General features: G+C 45.6%; 1 protein-coding gene across 1 annotated transcript in view; it reads left to right on the top strand.

Annotated features, from left to right (window-relative positions):
- The first annotated feature begins 6,124 nt into the window (after positions 1-6,124).
- LOC104128326 (phospholysine phosphohistidine inorganic pyrophosphate phosphatase) overlaps positions 6,125-11,482 on the top strand; it is a 93,383-nt gene continuing 88,025 nt past the window's right edge. Inside the window, exons 1-3 of the mRNA XM_009641087.2 lie at positions 6,125-6,148; positions 8,203-8,437; positions 9,181-9,334. Coding sequence (XP_009639382.1) covers positions 6,125-6,148; positions 8,203-8,437; positions 9,181-9,334 — 413 coding nt within the window. The remainder of the gene's footprint in view (positions 6,149-8,202; positions 8,438-9,180; positions 9,335-11,482) is intronic.

Genomic DNA, 11,482 nt, shown 5'->3' with positions numbered 1-11,482 from the left:
ATAGCAAAGGAGTCTTTCCTCCTAGAAAGAGACTTTGAAACAAACTATACAAACTCTTGTGTAAATATCTGTTTATTTGTCTTTGCACTTAACTCTCTTTGCCCTTTCTATCCATGGTCCCAAAGAGGGGTAGGTGTCACCTGCCCTTTCTGAAGCAGCAGAGACCCAAAAAGATGGGGTCTGTATTGCCATGTAGCTGCTCACTAGCAGAGCCAGAAAGAGATCCAGGAATTGATCCTCAGTGGGTGCAGAGCTGGCACAGCTCCAGTCTGGTCTGTAACATTCGCTATGGCCTCAGTTTGCTGAGGGCTGTGGACCTTCCTAACCTATATTTGCTTTCCTAATCGTTATTTTTTTAAAAAAGATCTGTGTCCCTGAAGTTGTGGGTACTCCCAAGTGCTGTCTACACAAATTGCATGAGTAAGCGCTTACGCTTTTGGAACTTAAATATCACTAACCTTTAGGGCCTTGAGCTACTTGCTGTCTGTTGCCACGATTATGTGCCATACAAATATTTACCAGTAAAGAATAATAGAAGGTACTGCAGTGATGCCTACTACCTAACGGTACTTGCTAGTCCACTATGTTGTGTAAATACTGATTAATCCCTGAAGTGGATGAGCAGCACTCCACCTCATTCTGTATTTTAGAACTTGAGGCTTGTCTCAGTTTACCACTGTGGTAGTAATCTTTTTTCCCCATCGTTCGTATTTGGTGAATTTGGTCTGGAATCTTAGAATCGAGCCTGATTTTTTTGCATATCCTCAGCAGTATCGCCATTCACATTCCATGCTGTCTTTGCAAGTGATGCGCTGGAATTAGTTGTCGATTGCTTCCAGGTTAAAATCACACTGCGTTTGTTGGAACGCAGCTCGGTCTATGAGCTGTTGCAATGAAATAGTATGGTACTTTCTAGAGTAGGTAAGCAGAGCACGTGAGAGTGAATTCTTTCTCTATAAAATAGGCTAAATGAAACCTTTCAGCAATTTACTTTCTTTTTCTGAGAAACAGAATTCATTATTTACAAACAGGTGCCGTTTGTATACAAAGTAAGAATTCAACCATGACAAAGGTAACTTGGTTTTGAGTGAAATTTTAATGGAATAATTAGTACCTTCAGAGGCAAAAAAAACCCCAACTGCTTTTAGCACAGAATGAAAGCTACTGGAGTATGGTTCATTCTCTTCTCCATAAAAATGTTTTGCTTAATGCACATAAATACATTCCAGACCTGTTCATGTTGACTGAATCCCCAAAGTTCAGATTTTTTTTCTTGACCGCTCCAAAGGAGTGAGTTACCAAGTATTTAAAGTCCGCCGGAGTTTACTTTTGTTACCAATATACCCGTATGTTTGAATCGTACTCGGTATTGTGTTGCTGCAATCTAACGGTCAGCCAGCCACCACAAGATGAGACAAGAAGCTTTGATTCAGTGCCTGCGGTGCGGTTAAAGTCTGGGACTGCTAGGTGTAATACTTTAACCTAGTTCGGTGATCTGCAGCCATTAAGTGCATCTTGTTACTGAACGTCATGGACCAGAGAGATTTGTCTTATATTCTGCTTTGTGCTTCCTTTCTGCAGATTGGCTTCAAAAGCATGTATTATTTTTATTAAATACTTAATTCTAGATTTCAGTGTTGTGGCGTATTGTTGTCTACAGATCTGTAGACAAATCTGTTGTCTACCCTTCTGTTCAGGCAGGTGGAATATGATTTGTGGTATCAGATAATTTGCTCAGCAGCTCTGGTATCCAGCTGTATTCGGTGGCCAGGGAGAGGCAGCCTTTGTAGGGAATTCAGGACGAGATGGGCTTTGTGTTTGTCTCGATGTACGACTTCCAGTATTTATTTCTATCTCTGAAAAAAATCTGAATGATTGAAATACCTAAATAAAGGCATGGGTAGGTTTTTAAAGTTTACTTTGAGCTACAATGTAATGATTATTTTTTTTGTTAGTTTTTGCTGTCAGAGTGTCTCAAAGTGGTGTTTTCAGAGTCTGTAGTTTTATAACAGTACCCTTTCTTATTTCACCCTTGCCCACCCTTAAATAACATTGGCCTCTTTTCTTGTGGCTCCTTCATATGTGCCTATTCATGTGCCTTCGTTCCTGTTCCAAGGCAATGCCCTCCTATTTTGTAATCCCTTTTGCAATCCTTCCTTTGGATTCCCTCCAAATTACCCACTTCTATATATAGAGAGAGGTGAGCCGCATGGGTCTGGAGAGGAAATTGTGCTCGTGAGATAGCAGATGTAGAGATGAGTTTCAGACACAGGAATGCAAGGGGGAGCAGGGCCAAAGAGTGCCGCACGTAAGGATCTGTCAGGCCAGCCTTGCTATATGGAGCAGAAAGCCGGACCACCAGAGATCGGGGGTTTTAATGAGCTCGGCTCTACTCGGGACCAATGACAGGACATCAGTGAATGGAAACACCAGGAGATCAGGGGACAAAAGTAGCATCAGAGGTGTGACAGCGAGATTTAAGCGGTTTGGACATTCAATGAGGATAGCAGAAATTGGAGGAACGGAAAGGTTTGGACACTGGGATAGAGAAGGAACAACCAGAAAGCCAGCCAAGGTCGCTGTGCCACAGGAGCGTGCGTGGGGTTTCGTCCGCGATCCTCTGATCTCATCGCACCCGCCGAGCAAAACACTGGGAAGTTCGGTGGTTCTGTGGGATTGGGAGAGGCTTGTGCTGCAAAATCTTGCCAAATGGACTAAGGGTAGATGAGGAGAGCTTTTATGGGTGGCCTCCTTTGGACTTCTGGAATAATGATTTTGCTTGGTGTTATTTCAGAAGCTGAAATTAGAGATGAAAAAATGCTGCCGAAATAGCCACTAAATAGCATGAATGCAGATTCACAGAGAAAGTCTAATACATTATTGCCACAAAAGACACTTTTTAAGCAGAGGGCACATAAAGCAGAGCGAATGTATCTCCCCTCCCCGCCCCAGGCTTTCCCACAGCCGGACCCCGGGAGGGGTTATCGCCCTCAGCCAGCGCTGAGCCACAAAACCCTTTTGCATCCTCTTCTCAGGTGTGTGTCCTGCTCCGGCAGTGGGAAGTTCTCCTGGGAAAAGCCTGCAAGATCAGGCTCAGGATTTGCGTTAATTCATAACTGTAACATAATCTGACGCTTCAAGATGTAACCTGTTCATCGCAGGGGCTAGAAGAGGGTTTTGCCTTCTGCATAGAGCAGCGTGTGACTTGCTGGGTGAAATTCCTCCTTTCGGACTCTTTCTTCTTACTGACCTTGAAACTAGGCAAGTCATTTCTACTTTTGACTGTTATGCTCAGTCTTTTCTTGGCTCAGCTTTGTCTCCTCTTGCCAGGAGATGTTTTACCTGTAGCACCAGCCACCCTGGCCCTTGCAGAGGGCAATAAGCAAACGTCAGCCCTGCCCAGGTGGGAGGACAGCATTGCTGCACAAGTCCTGGGTTTACTTTATTGTTTGGTTGCAGGTAGATAACTCTCTGGAGCTGTTATTTCCCCATGTTTCAGAGATGATATTACAGTGCTGACAAGTTTACACTGAAGCACACTGATATTTGTCTGCTGGTGCAAAAGAGTCAAATAGTGTAAGTGCTAAGCAAGCTTTCTTTTTTTTTAAATTAAAAAAAAAAAAAAAACCTCTCTGAAAAACCAAAAGCAGGATAAAAAGCCGGTTCTGGAAATCTCATAACCAGCGTTCTTCCAAACCCCTTTGAAGTTGGCGTTGGACAGTCGCCAGGCTCAGGCTTGTTGCCTCTTCCAGGGTTTTGCTTTCTGTCCCCCTGCCCGTCTGCAGAGGACCTGCTGGCTGCGGGCAGGACTCTCCTTCTGCTCCTGTGCTAGGAAAAAAACCTTCACTGCAAAAGAGGTTGTTCAGAGTCTGAAGTTCAGCCTTATACTGCGTTCTTAGGCGCTTCTGCCATGTGCAGGACAACGTGAATTTAAGAAGGAGTGATGGCTTCCAGCCTAGATCCCGAGGCCATTTCTTTTCTTACTGGTGTTGCAACCTTTACATCATCTAAAAGAACAGGTTTTGTGTTTCATATGCCCAAAGGCTGCCCGTAAGGGTTGGCAAGGGCAGTTGGTTAAGTCTGCACAAGGTCAGGCAGGATGTCTAATAATTGTCCTAACACTTTACCTGTTATGGAACAATAATGAGAGTTTTTTCATTATTTTCGGGTGAGTGAACCTGGCAGATGCTGACAGCCAGCAGATGTGTAAAGTTCGAGGTGATTTGTAAGGGACCGGCTCATCTGACGCACGGTAATTGCATTGTGGGACATTGTCACTCAGCGTCGTCACCTGACGAGGTAAAGGTCAGTTCAAAGAGCTGGCGTAGCGTGAGGGGCAGCTCGGGGCTGAAATTAAAAACCTCATTTCCATCCCTCCCATATACGTGTGCTCATGGCATGCCCGGAGCCGGGTGGGTGCCCTGGTTCTAGATTTAGGAATTGTTTGGGTGACTGAGCCGTTGTTTCGGTCTGGAGTGGGTTTAAATGCCTCCTCTGCTAAGGCTTAGCAAAAGTCTCCTCACCCACCTGTTGGTGCCTGTGTTCGGTGCTCATCTGTCCGCTTATAATTTGGGGCTTGGAAGTTTCATCTGTGACTTGTTCCTTTGCTTTAGTGCTTGCGTTCCATGGCAGCTCCCCGGGCAGCCGGTGCAATTGGACTTTTCATTTGCTCCCTGCTGCCCTGCACGCTCCGCCGTCCCCTCGGAGAGGGGCTCCGAGAAGTTTCTTTTGCTGCAGAGGTGCTTTTAGCCGAGTTTGCTGTTTGTGACACCCCAGAAGGTCAGAAGCCGCTCCCCCTTCACGCCTAGCTCCCCGTGCGCAGGTGAAGTTCAAGCTCCCCCGTTCCTGCCCGTGGGCATTAGGAGTGGTGCGAGCAGCCCTGTTGGAAACGGGGCGGGTTTGTCTGACGACGAGCCTGCTGGCGGCCCCGAATGGGGAGCGAGAGGTGGCCTCGGGACGTCTGCAGCTACCTGGGCCGTGCAGAGTCCCCGCGGCGTGGAGCGCAGTGCTGCCTGTCTGTGTGCTCTCATCGGGGTTGATTTCTGGTGCTTCTGGGATCTGACTGGGATCTTTATCACGGCCGCGACGCATGGAAGTCAGCTGCAGCCCTGACTGACCGGGTTTCCTGGGTATGCCTGCGCTTCTGTAGTACAGACGCTGATAAATCCGTAATATGCCGGACATCTCGATCAAATGTGTCTTGTGTATTTCATCCGCTGTCGCCTCATTCTTCTGTACGTGCGGGCATCTAATCCCTTGCTCTTTATCTCATAAGGCATCACATTACAAATTTTGTTCTTTATTCTTCTTCTAACATCCCCACGGTTGCTGGCATTAGAAATTGCAGTAACTTGCTCTGCACGTGCTTCTTAAAATGTGAACGCTGGTGGCTGGGTCAGCTCAGTAGCTCAAGGTCTCCCGTTAAGCTCAGCAGCACTGCCCAGTGCAATATCGGCTCGCTGTGCAGAGCATCGTGCCTCCGTCAGGCAGAGACCTTCAAGCCGTCTCTTTTAGTTCCTCCCTGTGCCAAACCCAACCATAAAAACTGGAGAAGAGTTTTGCAGTAAACACGAGTGGAGCCAGGATTTCCTCCCTGTGCCAAACCCGACCATAAAAACTGGAGAAGAGTTTTGCTGTAAACATGAGTGGAGCCAGGATTTCCTCCCGTGGAGGACTGTTGTTAAAAGCTCCCGCTGGTTATTTAAGCTCTGAGTTAATACTTGTTCACCAATGCCTGCTGGCCTGCAGGCTCTGCTCACGGTCCCCGTGCTGGGCATCGAGGGATGGATTTGTCCCGGTGTGTATAATCACACACGTACCAGTGTATCGTACGAGGATTTGGTGGAGAGCTGGCAGAGGGTCTTTTTGGAGAAGTTAACTTTGAAGGAAAAGGTGGCTTTTCATTGAAAAGGTATTTTTTGTAGAAATAAGTCTTCTCTGGAGTTCTTGATGGTTTTTCTTTTGTTTGGCATTCCGGGATATTTTTGAGAGTCCTTTTCATGTGTCACCAGAGGACTCCCGTTTTCAGACCAGCTTGGCCCAGCTCCTCGCAGACCTCACCTGACACTAAGCACTTACTGAGGTGGTAATTGCTGCTGGCCATGAAGGCGCGAAGCAGTCCGGGATGCGTGCAGGCTGCTTCTGCTCGGTCAGGCCTTTCAGAAGTTTAGCTCTGTTTTTAATCTAAAATTCTGAGAAAGAAGTTAAATTTATAGTGTAGGAAAACTGAATCTCTGCTTTCACCAAGCTGACCGTGAGTGTTTGTCTGCGCAAGTAGACAGTTAGTGTTGTTCCTGCATTCATTTTGCTGACCTTTAGGAAGAGAAAGAATAGATTCTTATTCAACAAAAGTCTGCTTCCAGGCGGTCATGAATCACAGGATTTTTTCCCTAAGAGTATGCAGATAGGCTTTGCATTCAGAGTAAAATTTTTTTAACCGCGGCGCACTCTGTTAAAGTTTGTTATGTATCCAAATTACACTGCTTTGCTTTTTAACTAGAGCTGAAACCGTGTTTCGAATAACAGATGTGGAATACTGTCATCCCACTGTCACACCAATTGTTCATTGTTCTGAGAAGGTCACATCATAATTCATTAACAATAATTATTCCCTGGGTACACCCTGCACTTCTTCACTCAATTGCTTCATTAACTTGCGAGTGAATCTCACATTCACTGCTCCAATCAATGAAGATATATTTATAATGTACAAGTGGATGCTATTAGTTACAATATATTAACTGCCTAATTTAAAATAGAAAAGCTATCTTTATGAAGGGCAATTAACCACTAAGTGTAATTGATAATTCACATACCTATGATTAGGAAAGACAAATAATAAGAAAGAAATGAATCACCCGCGTTATTGAAGACGACACTGGCATGCAGTTTTAACAAGCGGAAGGGGCTCTCTGGGTCAGGATTGGATTTCTAAGAATCCTTTGATGGAAAAGTTCGTCATCGGATGCGTTACCTCAAGGTGGTTTCGGTGTTTACACCAAGCAATTGGGATCATCTTCCCTAGAAAAGGAACCCATGGCATTTTGTTGTCGTGAGAATCAGTGCAGGGGCTTTCCTAATAGAAAAGTCCTTTTTCATTTTAACACAAAGAAAAGTAATAATGTTTCAATAATAATTTATAAGCCTAGCCTCTAACTTACCTAGGTATCTAAACCCATATTAGCTCAGATCCTCAAAGACGAGATACAAATTCACAGTAAAACTGACAAAAGTTTGGCATTTTAATATGTTTGGGGACCTGAGTGACAGTCCCTTTGGCAAATACCTGAAAAAAAATGGTGATACATTTTCAATGCTTCCGATTTTCCATGGCCACTATAGAATACGTTGGTTTTCCAAAAGGCTGGCAGCTCACCCTTGGCAAAGAGGCCTTTTTGTGACATCCCCAGTAGGCCACCACAGCTTGGGTCAGGAAACAAAGTCGCTCGGAGGCAGAGGACTTGCACGAGATTGCGGAGTGCCGCTCCACGGGAATTGTGTCCTTGGCTCTGGGCACTTGGGGCCATGTTTGCTTCCCTTGAGAAGCCATTTACCTGTAAACATTTATTAATGAATCAGTTGAAGTGCCGTATTTTTCAGGCTTACCCACCAAGTAACAGCACAGGTGTTTTATGAGAGATTAAATGATAAATGTAACTGAAGCCACCCCAGTGTTGATCTAAGCATCATTGCAACTCGCTGGCCTCTTACCTGGCGTCTGCAGAAGTGCAAAGCCTCGCTGTTACCTCCAGCAGATCACTGCAGTGGGTGATCAGTAAGTGGAAAGGTGAAAATCCAAGTTAAAACGCTAATAGCCAGTGGCATCGCGTCAGCCATGTGCTCACGGCTGTGCAGTGCCTTCAGTTCCCATGTGTCTACATCTACAGACTGCTTTAAAGAAAATGAACTGGATTTTGGGGGGGTTTGGTGCGTGGAGGGAGCGTGTGCCTGACAGACTGTGGTATCCTGGGGATGGTGGGCATCGCCTGTGCTGCCATGTTCAGCTTAGCTCTCTGCTCCAGAAGGGCAGTTACATGCAAGGGCCCCGCACACGAAAACTGCGTCTGTAGTGCCCAGAATTGATATATTTTAGGCATGTCTTGGTCACGGTAAGGGTTCCTGCTCCTGTTCTGGCATTTCCTCTTTGCATTTTCATGGTAATTTTCTAAGCTAGGTGTGGGACAGCAAAGCTGGTACTCTTAGCTCCTTTTCTATGTCTGGTTGACCCCTCTGCTGCTTTTACTCCACAGGATCAAAGCCTCTGGTCTGAAGCTGCGGTTCTGCACTAACGAAACCCAAGCGACCAGGGAGAATTTCGTGAAGAAGCTGCAGGGCATGGGCTTTGACATCTCCGTGGCCGAAGTCACTGCCCCAGCACCAGCAGCCTGCCGCATCTTGAAGGAGCGCAGCCTGAGGCCGCACTTGCTCGTGCACAACGGTGGGACGATGCTGCAGCAGATCCTGGGACACGTACGGGGACACCCCAGAGAGATGTGGGCGTTTGAGATAGAGCAGTGAATTCCCATAGCTCATAGGGGGAAGAGCTCCCAGCTCTTTTCCTACAGGGAAAAGCTGTTTCCTTAGCCATGAGACTCTGGAACGAACCTTAGTGGTGTGGCCTGAGCGAGGTCTCGGTTATGGCAGCGCCACAGTGAAGGCACAGAGCTGTGCTGGGAGTCAGCAAGTGCACAGAGGAGTCTGCTGCTTAACCGCAGAAGCTAGGAGATAGGTGAGGTCTTGTGCAGGGCACTACGTTGTATTTGTTATCATGGCAGAGGTTTTAAGTTTAAAGTGTTTTCTTCTGTAGAGTGTGGTTACAGAGAAAGCAGGTGGATCCTGCCCTTGCTATTATACATTTTAATTCAACTACCCAGGAGTTTGCCTCGGGTCTAGGTGACTGGATATAATGAGGTGAGATATAATTGAGATGTGGGTGGCAGGAGCCAAGTAGGAAATGGTTTATTTTGCTCTTTCTTGTAGGACAGGTGAATAGCAGGATCCAGACAGGGATAGAAGGGGTCTGAAGAACAGTCAATTCAGATTTCGATTTTTATTTTTTTTGGGGGGTGGGGAAATGAATGAAGGGAAACAAATCTGGGGAAAACCATCAGTTCCAATGGGGTCTCAAATGATAAGGGATTTGTGGATTTTATTAATTTTTTTTTTTTCCTCCTTCTGTAGATCTTGTCCCTGAATTTGCTGAGATCGATAAAGCAAACCCAAACTGCGTGGTTATTGGAGATGCAGCAGAAAACTTCACCTATGCAAACCTTAATGAAGCTTTCCGAGTTCTGATTGGGATGGAGAAGCCTGTTTTGATCTCCCTTGGAAGGGGGTGAGTTAAGCACTGTTTTGTCCTCTAGTCTCTATATTTTTTAGTTTTGCCCGGTATCTTTGTACTTAAGGGAGGCCAGATATCAGTGTGGGCATCCACACTACCAACTTCTAAGCAGTTAATCTCTCTGTCTGGACTGGGAGGCTGATCTGCTCAGGTATCTGTCAATGAAGGAACCTCAGTGGGTAATTCAGTCGCCTGATTTGGCCTCCTGTCCTGAGTCAATTAGGTGTAGTCTTTCCAGGGGTGTAAGAGAAGTGATTACACTGAAATAGGTCTCTAAAAGGAGGTGGTATGGATGCTCCCCATGAGCCACAGTTCAGCCCTGTGCTGATGTAGGTTTGCAAAGGGCACTGGCAGTCACTGAACTTGCCATGCTGAGTCCTCCAGTTGACTTTGAAAATACTCATCCGTGGGGTCTCTGTGCTGCTACAGCACTGGGTGAGGCATCTCTTGAAGCTCAGCTGCTGGTGGTCTTTTTTCTGTAGTTAGCGCAGACTAAGCAGTTGTGTGGATGTGTTTCGTAGAGTTCTAGAGGGTGAGAGAGAGAGCTGCTCCTCTGAGGAGGACCTGTAGCAGCCTTTAGAGAACCCGGAGATGCCATGGTTTATAGGCACAGCAAACGCCAGCCTCCAACCCTTCAAAGTCAGCGTTCAAGAGTGAGTTAGACCTTGATGAAACAATCCACAGGCCTGCAGGTGGCAGTGGGAGGATTAAATAGCAGTAGTTTTGTAAGCCACCAGGAGAGGGGCTTTTGTTGCTTTAAGAGCAAGTCTGAGAGCCTCTTAAAAAACTCATAGAAATCATGGAGAGTTTGGATTTTGATGTGTGTGACCCTGGACTGAATGAGTATTGCAAGAAGCCAATAGGATTATAGGCACTGCTTGTCTTTTTGTCTTTGCCCCTGCAAGATCTCAGAGATGAGAACTGTTGGTTTAACTGCTGCCTGTAGCCATGTGTTCTGGTCTGAACTGAAAATAAATTATTTTTAATAGTGAAAGAAACCCCAAACAAACAAAAAAAATCCATCAGGCCGTGCTTGGATAAAGGCTTGTTGCTGTGGATTTGTGATGCAGTTTTATCTTCCAGAGTCCTGAAGTTGCTAACGGTGAGGAGGATCAGGTGGTCCAAAAATTCTCTGTTTCAGCCAAGGGTCAGCCAGGTTTCTTCTTCCAGGTTCGAATCCTGCCCACATGTGTGGTCATCGAGATGTGCTAATGACCTGTGTGATGTAAAGGACTCCTTGCTATTTGAGTGGTACTTACAGATGCCGTCTCTGAAAGTGGGCGTTAGCATCTCTGCAGGTTGATTCATATGTATGAAAATGTCATACATAAAGGGAGCGCTTTTGTGCTGGTGACTTGAGAATTGCTGTACATGAGGAACAAGAAGCCAGGAGAGTTTTTCTTTGCTAATACAGAAACCCTACCAATTTATGAAAGTAGCTGCAATGCGCAAACTCCACCCAAACTATGTTGGAGATGGGGGTAGATGTCCCTCTGGCTGTGGGTGAAGTGTGGTGGCCGAGAAGACCTAAGGGGAGAGCCCAGAAATGGCTGGGAGGGTGTGTATGGTGAACACCTGCAAACACAACTGTGCTTTTGAAGTGACAGATCAATTGCTTTGATAGTTTGAATATCAAAAGACATTTTTAATTACTCTCTGAACGTGAAAGGTAAATTTTGACCTCCTGCTTTCACATGCAGGAGAAATCTATTCAGGGAATTTGAATGTTTTCCTAAAAACAATTCAGTTAGATGTATTCTGAGATTTTAAACAGGAGGTTATTAATGCCAGTGCTGATTAATGACAAATCCCAAAAGTCTTGAAGGAGTTATTGTTATCTGTTGTGTGATGTATGGGCTTAAAAAAGACCATGTGTGTTTAGCTTGAGGAAACTATAGTGACAACTTTTTTCAGTGGTTCAATGGACCATAATGGGCATGAAAACCCTTCTTAGTTTGTGGGTTATTGATCCAGCTGCGTAGAACTTATCATGGGAAGGAGCAGTTAAGTGCCGCCTTACCTGACGCTCACACTCTGATCCCACAACACGGGCAAAAAATCCTTTCTATTTCTCAGTTAGAAGGATAGGGGGAAAATGTTGAGCCAACAGCAGAATGGCTAAGTACATAAAATAACCATGTT

The sequence above is a fragment of the Egretta garzetta genome, unplaced genomic scaffold (genome assembly GCF_000687185.1).
Source record: "Egretta garzetta isolate BGI_Z169 unplaced genomic scaffold, ASM68718v1 scaffold386, whole genome shotgun sequence".
NCBI lineage: Eukaryota > Metazoa > Chordata > Aves > Pelecaniformes > Ardeidae > Egretta > Egretta garzetta.
This window is presented reverse-complemented; position numbering and strand designations above follow the sequence as displayed.